The sequence below is a fragment of the Rhagoletis zephyria genome, unplaced genomic scaffold (assembly GCF_001687245.7).
Source record: "Rhagoletis zephyria isolate East Lansing unplaced genomic scaffold, Rhagoletis_zephyria_1.1 Rzeph_scaffold_00765, whole genome shotgun sequence".
Lineage (NCBI taxonomy): Eukaryota > Metazoa > Arthropoda > Insecta > Diptera > Tephritidae > Rhagoletis > Rhagoletis zephyria.
This window is the reverse complement of record NW_016157849.1, coordinates 117,393-137,828: the sequence shown is the minus strand read 5'-3', so window position 1 is coordinate 137,828 and position 20,436 is coordinate 117,393. Positions and strand designations below refer to the sequence as shown.

General features: G+C 38.8%; 1 protein-coding gene across 2 annotated transcripts in view; it reads left to right on the top strand.

Moving 5' to 3' along the window:
• The first annotated feature begins 754 nt into the window (after positions 1 to 754).
• jdp (DnaJ domain-containing protein) overlaps positions 755 to 20,436 on the top strand; it is a 79,236-nt gene continuing 59,554 nt past the window's right edge. The window contains exons 1-2 of one of the 2 annotated variants that reach the window (XM_017614076.1): positions 755 to 1,068; positions 2,047 to 2,190. In XM_017614076.1, coding sequence (XP_017469565.1) covers positions 2,104 to 2,190 — 87 coding nt within the window. In that variant the 5' untranslated portion in view covers positions 755 to 1,068; positions 2,047 to 2,103. Of the gene's footprint in view, positions 1,069 to 2,046; positions 2,191 to 20,436 lie in introns of those variants that run through there. The other variant, XM_017614075.1, reaches the window with a different exon arrangement.

The window sequence follows — 20,436 nt, the reverse complement described above, 5'->3', positions numbered from 1 at the left end:
AATAAGTTAAAACTAAAAATGTATTTATGGTTAATTTCTTACCTATTTGGAACTTGAACCAAAATATCTAACGAAAACATAGTTTAGAGGATAAATGTTTTTATGGTTAATTTCTTACCTATTTGGAACTTGAACCAAAATATCTAACGAAAACATAGTTTAGAGGATAAATGTTTTTTGAGCAAAGCTTTTCGTAAAATTTCACTATAGTTCACAGAGTGTGATGAATCACTACACAGTCAAGTTATTGCGGTTTTCTCCGCACACCCTATCTGCATAAATATGCATAAAGCGGATTCCCAGAAAATATAAAAACTAAACAAACTTGACTTAGCTGCGAGATTTTTAATTACGTATGCTCTTTAATTGAATATACTCTAGCAAATCAAAGCGATGTCAATCTGATGTCGCATGATGAATCATCACATCACATCTCACAACACCGTCACATCAACATTATACATAGGTATACGTGTTCAAGCGCGTACTTGCCCATATCGATTCTCACTTCAGAAAATAAATTAAAAATATATACTAAATACATAAACATTGTGGATTGCTTATCAGCTGTGTCATCCATGTCAGCGTCAGCTCAGGTCAATATAGTGCTTAGTAGATAGGCGGAGTATAGTAAAAGTGAAATACATATACATACATACATAAGTAAAAATAAATCAAAAAATACAATAACACTGTGTACAATGAGTTCGAAACCAAAGCTCACCGTGCAACTTTCAATTATTTGCTGCGGAGACATCATTACTACTCAGCTTTGGAGCAACAGCGTTTAGGGCTTTTGCTGACTTCCAGTGACGAGTAGCGGCGCCGACTCCAGCAGGTGTGCATTTCGGTATTGGGCCAAATTGACAACAAAGATGACAACAAAAACTAATCGCGAGTGTGCCAGCGGAGGTGAAGGGAAATGCGAAGCCACAGCAGCAGCTGCTGAGCAACTTGAGCAGCTGAGCGACTGAGCGGCCGTGGAATTGTGGCAGTTATTAAATCGTCGTGCTGTTAATAACAACGCAGCGCGCGTGTTGCTGTATTGAAAGAAAAATTTATATAGAAGTACTTATAAATATATTTTCTTAAAGTTTATTTTACAAAAAAAAGGTTTGTTAATTTACTGAATTGAAAGAACTGGTTTTTGACGCCGTAAAAAAATATTTGCTTACAACCGATCGAGTTTCGCGCGCTTGCTTGTGATTTTTTCAGTTATTAAAACAGTACACAATTTGAGAAGTTTACATATAAACATACTTATGTACATATGTATGTGCATACATATAAGCTATGTGCATTCAAACATACAAACAAAAAAAAAGAATTTGTTTATAAGCGTTGCAGCGCGCTTTTTGAAGTGAAAGTGACGATTGTGGATTGTTCAGTTTGTTTTTTCATTTTCTCATTTTAATTTTTTTTGCAACTTAAATTTTATTGTTGTTGGTGTCATGAGCTAAAATCGCATTACAAAGGCAGCAAGCAGCATTTTCGCTACCTTCTCTGTGGTCTATTGACTTTGTTGTTCAATAACTTAGCAAAATTATTATTCTTAAGCCGAAGGTCAAATTAGCTTTGTTGACTTCAGGCAAACTTTTTTTTCTTTTCTGGCACTTAAAATGCATACTTTTTAACATATTAAATATGTATGTACACGTGTTTGCATTGTGTGGATTATCTCTCAACTACTCAGGCACGTACCACATTATTTATTTGTGTACAAACAACTATTCATAAAAACTGTTTGTAAAGTGTATTTACTTTGAGTTAACACAATTGAGTTTGAATGGAAGCTATTCTTAGCAAATGTAAACAAGCAGCCAAAAGAGAAGAAAAAAAGTTAAAATTAAAATATATCAATAAACACTTGTTGTGCTTGCTGCTACCCTATAGGCGCTTATCAACGAAATTATCAATTTAAAACATGGTATTTTCTTAAGTTTTGCTGATTACACCCATATTTAATGAGTTTGTGCGTTTATGTGTAACTTTGTTTCTTTTTTTTTAAATTACAATATATATCTAGTACCTACTCTTTGTTGGTAGGAGCTAAATTTATTACAAAACAAAGTTTATCGCATCCAAATACAAAACAACAACAACATGAGCGCAGTCGATGCGGTGTTAAGCTTCAAGCGAAGTCCCGATGAGGACTTTTACGCCATACTCAACTGTGACGAAAATTCTTCGGTAAGTTGTCGATAACTCCTTATCTTCATCTTTATATTCATTTTTACCTTTCTTCGTTCTTATTGGCGCTCTAACCACCTCAGCTATTTCGGCTAAGTCCAAAATAGCACGCCAGTCGTTTCTCTTTTGCGCCAACTGACGCCAATCGGAAATGCTGAGGGCCAGTTTTTCAGTGAAAGACCGTGATTTAAACTGAGTATAAACGCTCTTTTTTGGCTGGTTTAAACTAAGATCAGACAATCAAATGTCAGCCAGCCGTTAAATTTAAACTCAGTTTACTTAATCTAAGTTTAAACTGGCACTGAAAAACTGGTCCTAAGTGAAGCCCAGTCATCATATACCTGGTCTTTCCAACGCTGATAAGAACTTTCTCTGTTAGCAGAATCGCGACCCGCGTTGAATACTTTCAAAGCTGGAGAGTTTATGCCCAGTCGAACGACATGACCTAGCCAGCGGAGCCGCTAGATTTTAATTCGCTGAGCTATGTCTATATCGTTGTAAAGCTCAGACAGCTTATCGTTAAATCGTCTGCGGTATTCGCCATCACGAACGCGCAGAGCCCCGTAAATCTTCGGCAGAACCTTTACCCAGAAAACTCCAATAGCCGCTTCATCAGATGTTTTCTTTGTCCATGCCTCCGCACCATACACCTGCACGGGCATGATGAGTGACTTATGGAGTGTGATTTTTGTACGACGAGAGAGAACTTTACTTCCCAATTGCCTACTCAGTCCATATTCATATTCATCTTCATCTTCATCTCCATTTGTTGGCAAGAGTGATTCTCCGTTAGATTTCTTAACCCTTTCCTGTATCCTTGTGTTTACCTTTATCTTGATCTTCATCTTAATCTTATTCTTCATCACATTTTCATCTTCATCGTCATCTTCATCTACATCTTCATCTCCATCTCCATCTCCATCTCCATCTCCATCTCCATCTCCATCTCCATCTCCATCTCCATCTCCATCTCCATCTCCATCTCCATCTCCATCTCCATCTCCATCTCCATCTCCATCTCCATCTCCATCTCCATCTCCATCTCCATCTCCATCTCCATCTCCATCTCCATCTCCATCTCCATCTCCATCTCCATCTCCATCTCCATCTCCATCTCCATCTCCATCTCCATCTCCATCTCCATCTACATCTACATCTACATCTACATCTACATCTACATCTACATCTACATCTTCATCTCCATTTCCATCTCCATCTCCATCTCCATCTCCATCTCCATCTCCATCTCCATCTCCATCTCCATCTCCATCTCCATCTCCATCTCCATCTCCATCTCCATCTCCATCTCCATCTCCATCTCCATCTCCATCTCCATCTCCATCTCCATCTCCATCTCCATCTCCATCTCCATCTCCATCTCCATCTCCATCTCCATCTCCATCTCCATCTCCATCTCCATCTCCATCTCCATCTCCATCTCCANTCTTCATCTTCATCTTCATCTTCATCATCTTCATCTTCATCTTCATCTTCATATTCATCTTCATCTTCATCTGCATCTTCATCTTCATCTTCATATTCATCATCATATTCATCTTCACCTTCATCCCAAAATTTTTCTAAAATTTTCCTAAAATTTCTTGAAAATCCACTTTTTGCTAACCAACGACTGTATATGTCAATTTTGAATAAATATTGATGAACTGCTAAAAAAAAACTGAAATTCTAGTACATACACACGTATACATAAAATCAAGGCCGTAAATAGATTTAATTTTAGATAGTACTCCATATTTTGAAATTGTAGAAATTTTCGATAGTAAAAATTTAAAAAAGATTAGAGAAATAGCAGTCTTATTTTAATTTACCCGAAAAAAAATCTCAACAAGCCAAATCCGACAATATACTATTATATACCATTCCATATATTCTCTTCTCAGATCATATTTGATCTTTAAAATCGAATCAAAAATAGTCATTCAAAAACTCATAAATCTACAAAATCGTATTTTCTGACCTAAATCGACAGGTCGCGACCTCTAAATGGCCTTTAAAAAATCTATAAAAATCGGAATATTTCCCATAAAAACGAATAAATTCCAAAAAAAAAAACACATTTTCGATGGGCATCTGAATTTATGCATATTTTCATCTTAACGCACTCTGCAGCCCTCAATGAGTTGATTTTGGGCGAGTTTACTGATACAAATTCCTCTCGAACTCGTTGTCTTAAGATGGGGCTCCATAACTTTAACTTGTTGATTCGCAGAAGCACATGTAGAAAATAAATATTAAATATAAATATATATAAAGAAGTTCTGCGCAAAAATATTTATTTTATATTTAATATTTTATTATATATATTATAAATATTAAATATTTTATTATATATATTATAAATATTAAATATAAAATAAATATTTTTGCGCAGAACTTCTTTCTGCGCAGGCGGCCTTCATAATTTAATTATTCTTAATTTGAATTTTAATGTTATTTTTTACGAAACTCCCATATGCGGACATCTCTCCCTCTTTGCACTAGGCAATTCAATTAAAGCTTTTAAGATGTTCAACAAATTAGGGACGGTATAATAATGATATTATTTTATTTGTAAATTTGTCTTCGTACATGTGTATATCTGTATGTAAGTAAATACATGTATTATTTGTAGAGGTATTTATGCTTACGTAGTACATTGATTTGGGTTTGAAATTGTGGCAAACAAAGCCTCAACCAGTATTGCCATACATGGGCTTTTCCTACCAAAACTGGTAGGTTTTTTACATATGGTAGGCTAGGCTTATTTCATTTTTTAGGAAATGAAGCCCGCGGGCGTTATTGCCATATCGAAAGGGAAATAATGTCCACCGGCAAAAAGCAATAAAGCCCGCGGGCTCAATTTCTTTTTCGATAAGGCAGTAACGCCCGGAAATAAAGACCATGGGCGTTATTTCCGCGAGCCTTATTGCACTCCACCGCTTTGGACGAGTGTTCGGCATATCAACCAATTCAAACGATTCAATAAGTGAGACTATGTGCGTTAAATGCACTGTTCAGCTGGCGCTCTTCGTATATGTGTGAAAAACACATGTGCTCAGAGAACGCTGAGTGAGCTATAGCTTGCCGACCAATCTTTTAAGACGGCTGTAAAACTCTTTTGAATCACCTGTAAGCCCAAAATAGCGTAACGCTGTGGTGGGTTCCGCGACATGAAGGCTGACTGTCTCGCAAAGCGTGGAGCCCAAATGCGCTTGCGTGGTCCCGAGCCTTTTTTGGCTGCCCACGTATCATGAATATCAGAGTGACACGCCTTGGGGGACGATTGTCCTCTCCATTTTTCTCCAAATTTGAAATAACGCGCCCTCCAAAGTTCTTAACTTCTTAAATATCCTAAGGTTGGAGTGATTTCAATTAGCGTTTAGCACAATACATATTTTTAGGTTGTAGCTCAAGTATTCCAGACGTATTCATAATAACGATATGTATGTGTAAAGAGACATAGTACATTTGTGTAAGTCCGTACACATAGGTTAGGTTAGGTTAAGGTGGCAGACCCGCAAAGGGGACTCACTTAGACATTTGATTGTCCATTGTGATACCACATTACATAGGAACGGTAACTGCGTAAAAATTACGAGAAGCGCTGGGTGCTCATAATGAAGTTCTTCAAACAGCTGATGTCCACTCCGGAGAGTCCCTCGGGAGTGTCGATGAAATGCGCACCGAGATGCTTAAACCGTAATCTAGCGAATGCCGGGCAGTTGAGTAGGAAGTGCTGAGATGATTCCACCTCGTCTTCCAGGCAACTGCGGCAGTAGGGATCCGTGACGATATTGAGTCGCACCGCGTGGGTTCCCATTGGACAGTGTCCGGTCAGTACACCTGTGAAAATCGAGAGCTGACGCTTAGCCAGCTGCAGCAGTTCCCTTGACCGCCCGCGGTCCACAACCGGCCAGAAGGACCTTGCAACTCTGCAAGTCGGGGTTTTTTCCCAGCGCTCGCTGAGCCGACCATGAGCCCATCTGTCCAAAAGCAGGCCGCAGGTTGCCAACGGAACTCCAATTCCCTCCCTATCCGAGGTGATGGCCTCAAGGGTGCCTTGCCTGGCCAGTTCATCAGCCCTGCAATTTCCCGCGATATCACTGTGCCCCGGGACCCAAATCAGCTTGATCTGGAAGTACTCCGAGGCAGTTGAGAGAGAGGTCAGGCATTCCCCAACCAGTTTTGAGCACACCATTAGCGATCCCAGCGCCCTGATTGCCGCCTGGCTATCAGTATATATATTTACCCTCCTTTTTGACAGTACATTGGTGCGTAGCCAATCGGCTGCCTCCTTTATAGCGGCCACCTCTGCCTGAAAGACGCTGCAGAGATCCGGCAGTCTGAAAGTAAGATCTACTGAGAGTTCCTGACAGTAGACACCTCCTCCAACTCTCCCTTCCAGCTTCGATCCGTCCGTAAAGATGTTTATTGGACCTCTTCTCCAAAGACCACCCCTCTTCCATTCATTCCTAGAGGGGATGTGCGTGGAGAAGGATCCTTTAGGGGCCAGCCTCGGGTGACCCCGGTCCATTTCTTTCGGCACGAAGTCGAAGCTTTCGAGAATTGTCGAGTGTCCGTGCGCTGGATTGAAAGAGAACCCAGAGCTTTTGAGCCTAATGGCTGAGCGAACCGCCGCTACTTTGCCCGAAATATCGACAGGTGCGACATTGAGTATAGCGTTTAGCGCTAAGGTGGGAGTGGTTCGGAGCGCCCCGCTGATCCCAACGAGGGCTGCCCTTTGCACGCGCTCTAGCTTCCTAACATGAGTGGTCTTTTCCAGTGAACTCCACCAGACGATGACCCCATACAACATTATTGGCTTAATTATGGTTTCATATAGCCAATACATCACTTTTGGGGAGAGGCCCCATCTCTTCCCTATGGCATTCTTGCAGCAGTAGAGGGCCACCGATGCCTTCCTCACTCGTTCCTCAATATTAGGTTTCCATGACAGTTTTCCGTCCAGGATCACGCCCAAGAACTTGACCCTGTCAGAGAGAACAAGTGGAACACCCCCTATTGAGGGAAGCTGGGCATGAGGCTTTTTGTACCTCCTGGTAAAAAGAACGAGCTCCGTCTTTCCAGGATTGACAGCAAGCCCGCAGCTAGCGGACCAATTTGTGACCCTGTTTAGGTACCCTTGCATGAGATCGTACAGAGTGTTCAAGAACTTTCCTCTGACGATGAGTGCCACGTCATCCGCGTAGGCAATAACCCGGCATCCTGTCCTCTCCAATTCCTCCAGGACGTCGTTTATCACGACTATCCAGAGGAAGGGTGAAAGGACGCCTCCCTGCGGGGTGCCTCTGCTTACTTTACGCTGCTCAGAGGCGTTGCCCCATTCCGCTGTGACAGTTCTGTCGTGCAGCAAGTGTGAGATGAGCCTTACTAAGTAGCTCTCGACTCCGAGCTTAGTAAGGGCTCTTATTATCGCCCCAGGAAGGACATTATTGAAAGCCCCCTCGATATCAAGGAAGGTACCCACTACAAAATCTTTGTTTTTAAGAGACTCCTCTATGGTTTTGACGATTGAGTGCAGGGCAGATTCCACGGATCTACCTTTCAGGTAGGCGTGTTGAGAGGGGCTAAAACGCTCTCGAGGAATCCTGTTTCTTATGTGCAGGTCAATCAGTCTCTCAAAAGTCTTCAATAAGAAAGATGAGAGACTGATTGGTCTGAAGTCCCTCGGGGATACATGAGAGTTCTTCCCTGCTTTGGGGATGAACGTGACCCTTACGCACCTCCAAGCCCCCGGGATGTATCCTCTTTCTAGGCAGCTCGCATAGATAGGGGTGAGCCAGCGGCACGAGACCTCCACAGCCTTTTGCAGCTGCGCAGGAATGATGCCATCCGGTCCCGGGGACTTGAAGGGCTTGAAAGAGTCGATTGCCCAGAGCAGTCGGCGCCTCTCCAGTAATTCACCGGAGGAGGAGGTAGAGCATTCGCCCTTTCCAACAGCGATAGGTTCGCGCGGTGCAGGATTTTCTGGGAAATGAGTATCAAGGAGTAGCTTAAGCGATTCCTCTCCACTCATCGCCCAGTTGCCCTCTTCGTCCCTCAGGTATCCCAAGGGTACGGGATTCCTCGCAAGGATTCGCCTAAATCGAGATGATTCATTACAACCTTCTACGGCTTCGCAGAAGTTTCTCCATGACTCGCTCTTGGCCTTTCTTATCTCGGACTTATAGATGCCCAGTCCGATCTTATAGAGTTCCCAGTCGGAGTGTTGTCCACTCTTCCTGGCTTTATTGAACAGGCGTCTACTCGTCGCCCTGAGTTCTGAGAGTTCCACCGTCCACCATTTTGGTCGTACTTTGCCCCCCGGCCTACTCAGCGGGCAAGAGATTTCGATGGCACTCCTACAAGCTGATGTAAACTTTTCCACCATAACATCAATCGAGCCTTCGGTGCTTAAGCTCTCCTGGGGGGCCTCTGGGAGTAGTTCCCGAAGTTTTTTACTATAGAGGTCCCAGTTTGTTCTCCTAAGGTTCCTAAAGGGGATACTTTTGGGACGATCTTCGTCCAGAAAAAACTGAATATACCTATGGTCCGAAAAGGAGTGATCATTAAGAACCCTCCAGTCGGAAACGCGGGATATTACAGAAGACGAGGCTAGGGTGAGGTCAAGGACCTCTTGCCTTGCCGCGGTGATAAAGGTCGGTTCGTTTCCTCTATTACAGATACATAAGTCTTCACTTAGAATATAATCAAAAAGTGACTCACCTCTTGCATTTATATCTGAGCTTCCCCAGCACGAGTGTCGTGAATTTGCATCCGACCCAATAATTACGTCGGCTTTCCGTCGCCTCGCTTCGGCTATGGCTTCACGCAGCAGTAATGGAGGTGGTTCCACCTCGTCATCATGAGCCATGTAAGCGGATATGATCCAGAGCTTTCCGGCACCGCTATCCAGGCTGACAGTCACAATGTCCTCGTTGCTGAAATTAGGTAGAATTAGTGCTTTGAGTTCGTTTCTGATGAGCATGCAGGATCTTGGTCTACCTGCTTGATTCTGCACCATCAGCTTGAAATTAGGCGTCCTGATCCCGGAGATACCGCTACTGCTTAGCCACGGCTCCTGGATCAGGACTACATCGGCTCCACCTTGCTCAAGGTGGATAAGGAGATTTGCGGACGCCGCCTTAGAATGTTGGAGGTTTATTTGCAGGATCTTCATCCTCCAAAGTCCGCTCCAGCCACGCCAGTTCGACGTCCTCGTTTACTGAGGCTAAGAGCCTCTCTTCCTCCGCCCTGTCGTAGAACCGTCCGATGCTGACGACGGATCCCTCCGTTGAGAGGGCATCCTCAGCACTTTCCGCCCCCGACACGACGGATTCCACCTCCATGCTCATGGGGGCTTCCTCCGCCGCGGGCTCACGTGCTTCCGGCACCTCAGGAGGTTGAGAGCCATCACCCCTGGAATCGGATTGGTAGACCCTAAGGACTACCCTTTCGAATCCATAGGTGATGACTCCCCTGGACTCAGCGAGAGGGCCGAGGGATTCCGCATTGAGTAGAATCAGCGCTTGCCGATGCGACTCCTCGGAATCCTCGGACCCCTCGAATCTGACAACCCTCCAGTTGTGCGTGGGCAGTTGCGGGTTGCAGTAACGGAGGATTTCCTCAATCTCCTCCGGTGCGGAGGGCTCGGGGGGGAGCCAGACACGGGCCCGCGGGCGGGCAGGAAGATCCTTTTCCTCCACGGCTTCCAGCTTGGCGCCCTCCCAAACCTCCCCCACCAGAGACACTGCAGACTTGTATAACGATGCCGACCGCTCGTCGGCGCATACAATTCTTTTGTGGATGCCATGATGCCACCCACCATCCTCACAGCGCGGAGGTGGACCAGGGTTTCCTCTGACCACCCTTAGAAAGACAGAGGAGATGGCCGCTGCCACGCGCCTCCAGTTTTCCCTGGATATGGTGCCATCTTCTCTGCCTCGATCGAGGACCCCCAGGGTAGTTGATCCCGCCTGCTTAGCGATTTCGCTGAACAGAGCAGTCTGTACAGTAAAATGAATTGTTATACGCAGCTTTTTTTATTGTACTAGCTGTATCTTAGTTTTACTAATGTTATGTTATCTAGATTTTTAATAAACTTGACGTCGAAAAAAATTTTAAAATTTAAAACAAATTTTAGTAGGTTTTGATTGGTTTTGGTAGGCAATTTTGGTAGGAAAAAAATTTATCCGTGGCAACACTAGCCTCAACGAAAAAATTTGCAGTAGTATTAGTGCATGAAATGAGCTGTCAGACAGGTAGAAAGAACGAAATTTAATCATAATAATGAATTCTCAGTACCAATCTCAGACAAAAGCAGTTAAAGTTTACTAATTTTCGATAACTCGTTTATACGAAATTCTCTGAGTAATATCTGGCAACAATGCAATGAGGATATAAAGAATTAATTTTGTTATTAAATACAAACGCATGTACATATATAAAATAATTTATTACATATGCTTTTTATGGTGTAATGATGTTATATTTTACTATTTCTCATATCAACCGCATAATAAAAATCGAGACCACATTGCCGTTAAATATATATAATTTACCATAAAGAAGAAATCATGTATCAATCAAATGTTGTAATTAATTTTTATTCTCACTACTCGCCAAAACTTTAATTGTTTTCATTCTCAGTTTACAGTTTCCTATTTCAGTTTAAGCGAGAAAATTTATTGTCTGCCATTTCTCAATTAAAATGTGGGTTACTGTTGTTGCATGAACATAAATGACTTCGTATTTCAGTAAAGCGCTGAATTGTGCTTTACGATTTTTAATTGATGCAAGTTTCTTGTTAGAGCATGACAGGTTTCGACGAATTGTATCAAATAAAACCTGCGAATCTCACAGATTGTAAGATATTTCGGCTCAGGCGTACACGCTGAAAAGTGTAAGGCTAAATGCTCAGTTAGTCTAAACTTAACTTCCGTAACTTAACTTAACTTAATGTTTTGGCCAACCTGTTATATGAGAAACTGTGTTAGCGGTTGGTTAAAACTTAACTTACTGTAAGCAACTTAAGAACCTGTAGATTTTAGATTCTTAAGATACAGCCTTACGGAATTTGAGAGCGGTGAGAGAATCGGGCTAGCCAGATTTGTGTAACTTCAAAAATAAATGAATAAATGTTTGCATGAATTTTTTTGATGTGCCATTTTAGGCGGCAAACTGTTAAAGAGCTGTAAAAGGAAATACAAAAACAAAATATTCCCACTCTGGCTTAAATTGACGCGTTGAGTAATCACTGATAATTTCTTACGGTAAGTTAATTTGAGTTAAGTCTATACTAACTGAGCTTTAAGATTCCACTTACGTCAATACTTTAATATTTATTACATTAGTATGTTCGTGTATATATTTGCATATGTATGTACGAGTCTTCCCAGATGCAGCCTAAACGGACGGAGATAATTAAACGATATTTTGGCCCAGTATTACCACGAAATCTAACTCTGGGATAGGCTGTATAAAATTGGATTAGACAAGGAGGCGTGGTACCTCCCATTGGCGTGAAATTTTTAATCAGCTTTAACATGGGAACCATAAGTCACATGACATTGATATTTATTGAGGAGGCATGGCTTATGTATATCACATTGAAATTTTGTGTAAAGCAACTAGTCTGCCTGAGATGACCACAAATAGAAGATGAACATATCTAGTAGATTATACAAATATTATTGTTTTAAGATTTTTATTTTCTCTCCCAAACGAGTGCTTAACTAAACACACTGTCCGAATTGATCATGCCGCTTACGATAGAAGCAACATTTTGATATCAAACAAAGTGGATTAGAAAACTAATGTATTTAAATTTAGCATAACTTTGCACAACCATTTGTACCAATGCAATAAAAATGTAACTTAAGAAAATCTAAACTCAACAGATCGCTAAGTTTTTAGAAGTTCTGCTAATTTCTGGGTAATGGAATAGATACCAAATACATACAAAGTAAATACGAAATTACAGTTTGAAGTTGATGCGAAGTTGTGCGAAGTTATGTGAAGTATGCATAATCAGACCATAAGAAAGTCTAAGTTCGGGCGGCTTCATTCGGAGACAACAGTATCTCCCGAGTTGTCCCGGGGTCAATCTTCAATGACCACCATTAAATACACCATCAGAACCATTGCGCTCCTTAATAGGACATTTAAGGTATTTCGTCTGAAATAAGTCTATGTTTATAGGATTTCTACAGAACAACGATACTCACCCATCAACTATACTACATAGTTTCGAGAACAGATTCACCATTGAACTGGAGTGAAGAGGAAAAAATTCTTCAAATTTATTTCGTTGTGCAGTTAACCGTGCTGTAAAGCCCCAGATCATTGGAGAATTGCACGACCATCTTCACGAACATACGCTTTTGCTAGGTTATTTAAGACGGCACTGGAAATATGCGTTCTGGCAACCATCAAACCGTAGTATTAGCATATAAATGCATCACTGGAAATCGTGCACGGGAATTGTTGGTGAAAATGTTGGACCAAATGTTTCAATTACAAAAAAAAAAATATTTTTGGCGGGACGGAGTTCGCCGGGTCTGCTAGTATATATATATATAAAATTAATTTGAATTTTGATTTTCAAAAAAAAAAAATTCAATTTATGAATTATTCTCTACTATTTGTGAATGTGGGGGTTAGTTAATATACGTGGTATTTAGAAAGTGGGTAAAGTATCGGCTTTCTTCTGGAAATTTAATTTATAATCTTAAAACTGAGTCGCAAACTAATATTTTCAAACAAGTGGTAACCTTCAACAAAAATATTTTCGGCTATAAGCCTTCTCTTTCTTTTGACAGCCATATTGCAATATTTACTTTATCTTACCAATTTACTGAAACTTCATTTTTCAAACAGGTGGTAACTCTCCCATTCTTTTCTATATTTTCTAGCAATATACCGGTGAAAGCTTCATTCCATTCAATGCATTAGTTTTCGAGTGATACGCGTCTAAACATACAGACAGACACGAAAATTCTAAAAACTTTTGATTTGGTTTCTGTTGCTCTAATAAAGACCCCACATAATAATTTTGCTTTTATGTATATAAAGTACAGCCATCGGCCTGTTTGAATTTTATTATAAGTATACAATAAATTGAGCCTACAAACTTTTCATCTTCCAAGTAGCTGCAGTTTTTCTTAACTGTAACAAAACGTTTGCTTTAACCGCGCTGCTGTACTAACTACAATGCACAATGATTTTTTCTAGTTTGAAAAACATATATACATACGTACCGTATATGAATTAAAAAATAATCTTCAGAGCGAACTTTAAAAGAAAAAAACATAATGATCTCTATCAAACACGATTAAATTATTTCATTAAATCTGACTCGGCATATTAACGAATATAGGGAAGAAACCATCACCATTTAACGGTAGTTTTCAAAAAGGTAAAAAAAACGATATTTAATATTCGGTCTCGCCGGAACTTAGACTTCTTTACTTCCTTTTATACCTGTTATTATTCATGCGTCTTCATTCCGTCTTCTTAACTTACTTTTCCTACTTTCAGGTGCATATGTACATGTGACGTAGGCTCTTTGTGACTTTACTAAAGTTTAATTTAGAAACAACTATACGACGTCGAGAATACACAAAAAAATATATGTAACATAAGCTTAAACGTTATAGAAATGTACTAAGTATATATGTATGCAGTTCATACCTACCCAATCGGAAATGTAGTAATGCTTTGCATGCGTGATAAATAATATAATAAGTTTTTGATGAGCTCCGATTATATTACTGCTAACTAGGTAATCAGCATTCTAATGTATTCAAAAGGTTTCAAAAATTTCATATTAAAACACATTAATTTCTCGATACTAGGTAATGCAAACTTGCATGCCCCACTTTTCTTAGGACATCCCCCTGCGAAAAAAATGCACTTTCGAATGTGAAAAGGGTTGCTTTACTGATTATTTTTTCGATTACTATACATTACATTTTCCCATTGGGTAAATACATACTTACATTCACATTTACCAATCGAACCGTAAATGCGAAACCACAACAATTATCGTAATACCAAGTAAATAGATGGCAAAGGAGGGAAAATTGCAATGGCAATCGATTGAGTAGGACTTGTGGAACCACCTAAGGCCAACCACAATGAAAATCTACAGATTATGTGGTGTGAAGCTGGTAAATAAACCCAAGGTCAAATGCTTGTACATATAAATAACTTAAGGCTTTAGAAGCCGTAATGCTTGAATAGCAACCACGAAGTTTCAAGTGGGCGTTACCTGTATGCACAGATCGATAGGAGGGAAATCTACTTGTCAATAAATGCACAGAATCATTGATGCGTTCATTTGTACTTACATATGTGTGTAAATACGAATTAAGAGTACAAATGCATTAACTCATTCACATGTAAAATAATTAGTTTACTCATAATTTTCTTTGCAAGCATTCAAATCGAAAAATTTGTTCTCTTTGCATTTGTTCACTTGCTTAGCTTCTATCTTAAGTACATAAGCGCAGTCTGTGATTGCTTCAGATGTAAAAAATGTATATGAAAATTTACAGATAAAAGTGAGTGACAATTTTGTGATGTACATAGTCAAATTTAACTACTATTCCTAAAGCTATATAACCAATCTATTCAAAGGTAACCATGAAAACTCTCCCCGCTGCTTTCCCTTTGACATACATACGTCAATATGAAATCAGTAATGCTGTTATCCATGTGATCCATTTTTTTTTTTCGAAGGGCAAAATACGATGAGTCGTAGAATTGGTATTTTGGTTTTTATTTGCAGAACTGTTCAAAGTTATAAGGAGAGTTGATTGCCAAAATGTTAAAAAGTTGTAAGTCTGACCTCAAATTTGGCAAAAATTACGTAACAATCGAAGATAACTTTTTGTCAAAGATCTATTTAAAAAAAACTCGATCCATCTCTGGTTGGTTGTTTTCCTGGTAACCAAATTTACTGAGCTGCTTACCCTTTAACTTTTAAAGTCCTTTGAAGGACTATGAAACTGGACAATAACACCCTCTACTCAGCTTCGGCAGGAACATTTGTGTCCTTAGAATTTACCGCATTCTTCTTTTATAACTTTAAGTTAATTGAAATTGAAAAAGCATCAAAACTTTAGCAACTGAACGCAATTATTCGTAATTAAAAGCCAGTCTGAAAGAACGAAGAGAATAAGGACATTTCAAATCCTTAATTTTCGGATTTCCATGTTTTTTTTTATAGTGGAAGATTGCTATATTTCCTGGCTCATTTGTCCACAGCCACCTCCTTTATAGCTAGAACTTCCGCTCTAATTCCTTAGAGAAAACTTCGTAGCCAAACTTATTACCTAGCCTGAATCACTCCGTACAAAATTACATTACCCGTTCCCCATGGTTTTGGTGTTTGCCACTCTCTTCTTGACCGGATGTTCATCTTAAAGTGTCTATCGAAGATGGGTTTAGGGTCAGAGTAGTCGATTTCTGAGAAATACCCAGAGTGTGACTGAAACACCGATTCTTCCATAGCGCCATACTCAAAGGGGTGGCTACCAGATTTACTGCATTGCTTAGCACTTCTAGCGCTTTATTTGGGGTGGTTCTTAAAGCATCTGAGGTGCATGAAAACGATGTTCGTTAAGCCTTACTCAGTAACTTTACACCTAAGGCCAAGCTCTTTCATTTGGCATCTTATGTTGGATGTGCTTGGCACCTCATCTTTTGTAATCCAGCGAACGGTGCGGATCTTATACTTTTTTAGACAGGTTGCAACCTTATTAAAATTCTAAATGAAAAAAGTCACTCTCCTATCGATACCGAGTATACTAGAGAAAATCTCGTCAAAATCCGTTTAGTAGTTTTCGAGATTACCGTGTACAAAGAATCTCGACTTTCCTTTATACTATGTATAGAAGTATTGGATATGGTTTTTGAATCAGTCCACAGCTTATGTTGTTGACGCTGTTGACATGCACGAAACCTTTGTTAGAGCAATTTTCTGTTGCTGTTTAAGACTAAGTTACAGTCTCGTGATCTGGAGTTACCTGGACAGAAGTCTAAGTACTGGCGGTTCTAAGCCTATAAACCTTTCTATTTAAAACTTTTTAAGCGCTTCTGAAGGCATATATCAGACAATCGATTAACCCAGCGCTTTTATCTACAACGCAGCATGCACTAAGCCAAAAGTACAATGGTTTTTTCAACCAATTTATTGTTTGATTTTTTCATGGTCAATACACAGATTGTAAGAAATGTGATTCAAGTTGAAACTTTGAAAACACATTCGTATGTCTGGCTGTATCTGAACGTGCAGAGATAGTTCCAGCAGATTCAGGTTCGAATGCTATCAGAGATAACATGTAGTTTCTTTTTTTTGTTTTTGTTTTTTTTCTTAATTGCGAAAAAGCATACGTGAAGTTCAGAACACGATCAAACGATGAAGAAAATTTATTCAAGTTAAACATTTGAGGGCGAATTTATAGTACGGCTGTAGCTGAGTGTGTGGAGATGCTTGCTGTTATTTGATAGCTTCCAGAAGGTCCGGGCTCAAATCTCGTCAGAGGCAATGCCTTAAAATGATAATAAAAATGTTGGTTTTGTACTCCGAAAAAGCATCTCTGAAGTGCGGAACATAAACGTATTTAAAAGAAAAAATTTGGCAACCAGATATTTGTTTAGTGTAAACAAAAGTGTGGTTAGTATTAGATACCAATCATTGTTGAAAATCTCACCTTTTCAAGCTTGAACTTGGTAATATTAACAAATTTTTGGTAAATTTTTTTCTAAGTATTCCTAAAGCAAGGGCAGATCTACAAAAACAACTCTGCACTCTTTAGTTCAAAGCTCTGAAAATATTGGAATTTACATTAATGGCAATCCTGGACATAGCTCAGCATTGACAAATCTGCGAGTGGATAAATCTCTGATTGGGCTCATCAACAAATTTTCCACCAGCAGGGCGGTGACTTTGTAATTTGGGGGGTGTGTTCTCTCTCCACTCGTATGGGTAGTGACAGTGAACCAACTATTGTGGTGGATGGATATGAGAATTTTGCGTATGCCGAATGCGAAGTTGTGGCCTCATGAAAGCTTCGGTCTTGATGCAAATCCACCAAAACAAAGCTATTCCTTTTTACTCGGCGGTATACTAAGTACCGGTTCTTAGACCTAAAATCTGTTTTAGTGACTTCCCTAATAATCTGCATCAGCTTAGCACCACTACCTACTGCAAATCATTGTAACCAAGCTTTGTTACCAATTGACCCATACGGAGAGCACCGAGGCTAGTTGAAGGGGTTAGAATCATAAGGGTCTAAGTGACATTTTTTTTGAAAATATAAGTTATACCCATATTTGTATAGTTAAATATAATGTTTATTTGGTGACAAAACATTCATTTAGGCAAGAATCATTTCAAATGCATTTACCCAGAATTTACAATAAGTAATAAACTTTTACCTTAATTATCTCAAAATATGTCTGACCTACTTAGATCCTTTTGATTCTAACCCCCTCAATTGATTTCGAATAACACCCGCAATTGATTAGATGCGGCTAATTAATACACAATCGTACTCCATGGAGACTAATGCGGGAATAATCTATTTAGAGATTAGTCGCGTATCTTTTTCAGGCAAGTTAAACTAATTTGAATTGATGGAATTAAATGCTACCCTTTTGCATGTATGCAAAGATATACAAATTTGTGCATAAAACGTAATTTATTCTTAAGTATTTGCGATCTGTATAGTTTTATAACTACCACGTGATATACATATGTATATATCTTTCTAGCATAAAACATTTCATACTCCCTTTCGGATGCAAAAATGTGAACAATAAATCTAAGAGTTTTACCTTTCTTCCCTCTAGACATTATACTTTTTAAATTTTCAACTATTTATCCTTTAAATGACTGTGCGCCAAACTTTATACTCTTATTCTTAATGGATTAATGAAATGTGAACGCAACGTTAAGCTGAGTTCACTTTCCTAGCCGACGCATTTGCCATTTTGTAGAGCTACCAACGAAGAAGGACAGTGGCTCGATAAAGAAATCAAACAGATACAAAATTTAAGATTAAAAATTTATTGTACGCACCGCAAGCTTAGAGCGAAAATTTTTTAAGTCCTATTAGAAATAATTTTCTTCAAATATTTTGAAAAACTGCATATTCAAAGCGAGACAACTCTATACGAATGAGCAGAGTTTGAGCTTAATGAAATTTTTTGTATAGTTGACAAACCTATATGCTATGTATTTTGTGAAGTGCCGTTTTACTCGGAACTTATCATTAGCTCCTTCATATCCCTTTCCAAGAGAACTACCAATTTTCAACTATAGTCTTTAAAATGCATGCTTCGTAATTGACACCTAAATAGTTCTTCATTTAGTTAAATTTTTTATAATTGTACAAAAAGGAGCAAGATGAGGAGGCACAAAAATGAGAAAATTAATCACTTTTTGAAGCTTTTCCAATGTTATTAGAAGATTTTTTTCAGTACTTTTCGTGAACGGAATATAAAAAAAACCTAGTTCGTCTTCAACCAACCAATTTTCATATGCATATGTATATTTCGCTATTTCCATAAAATTTATTCGTACTCATCACTTTTCAGTACTTTTCGTGAACGGAATATAAAAAAAACCTAGTTCGTCTTCAACCAACCAATTTTCATATGCATATGTATATTTCGCTATTTCCATAAAATTTATTCGTACTCATCTGCATACGTATGTATTACGACAGCAAAAAAGCAACCAGCAAAAAAGCTTTCGCAGTTAGCTAAGATTGAGTGTGAAACCTTTACAGTGTTTATTAATAAACTACTTACATTTTATCTGATTATTGGCGTGGGCCGAAAATCCGTTTTTTTTAGAATTTTCATTGGTAATAGCAAAAATATGGACTTGGGCGAGCCTAAGATATTGACCAAAAATTGTTATCTTTCACACAGATTATTTTTAGAACTTAATGAACCATATTTTTGATATTACAAATCAAAATTCTAAAAAAAAAAAAACCAATTTTCGGCCCACGATACTGCTTATACCTAACTAAATTCTCTGTCCGTTCAAATTGCTTAGAACTTTATTTTGCTTTCGGCTCGAAATTTGAGCGCAATTTAAATAATAAATAAGTAACATTCTAAAAACACTAAACAAATATCACAGCAAAATTCAATTTACTATAGAAATGGAAGAGAATGCCAGTATCCCTTTTTTAGACGCGCGTATTTTTAGAGAAAATGGCAACCTTATACTGGATTGGTATTCTAAACCTACATCTTCTGGACGCCTAATAAATTATTACTCTTCGCAACCCACCAAATATAAAATTAACACCGCCAAAAACTTTATACACAAAATATTGACAATAAGCCATCCCAAGTTTCACCCAACAAACATAGAAAAAATAAGGAAAATTTTGAAAACCAACAACTACCCTGACTACATAGTACGCGAACTATTAAAACAAAAATTAATGCAAATAGATAATCACCGAAATAAAACAGATACTCAAAAGCAACGGATACAGCAAAAATATATTACAGCGTGACCTACATACCTAAGCTAAGCGAAAACTGCAATCACCAACTGGCCAGAGCACAAAACATAACCTTTGCATATGAATCCAACTCCACCTTATCCTCAGTTTATACAACAACAAAAAGCCCAATTGACTCCCAACAGAAAAGCAATGTTGTGTATGAAATTCAATGTAAAGGCAAAGAAAACGAAGCCTGTGACAAAGTGTATATTGGAACAACTAAGCGAGCTCTAGGTACCCGGCTAGCAGAACACGAAGCAGATATAAAAAAACGAAAAACAAACACAGCACTAGCACAACACATAGTAACGAGTGGACACACAGCTGATTTTAAAAACACTATAATAATAGACCAAGAGAAAAGGGAAAAGACTAGGTACACGCTGGAAAGTCTGAGAATAATGGAGAAAAGAGAAAAAACAATAAATAAAAAGGAAGATACCGCTGACATTGCCGCGGCTTATATTTTATGTTTACAAAATTAATTTAAAAGGTGTTAGTCTTGACTAAACTACCACACAAGATGGTATTGGATATTTAGCAATTAAGATTTAGAAATGTTTAAGTGTTAATACTGTGAGTATTGTCTTGCATCGAGTTAGAATTGTTTGTTTACATATGTTATTGTCATCCTACTATATTTATATGTGAATACGTACATGTATGTATGTACTTGTTTGTGTTTCTCTGCTTCTAATGTTCTTTTTTT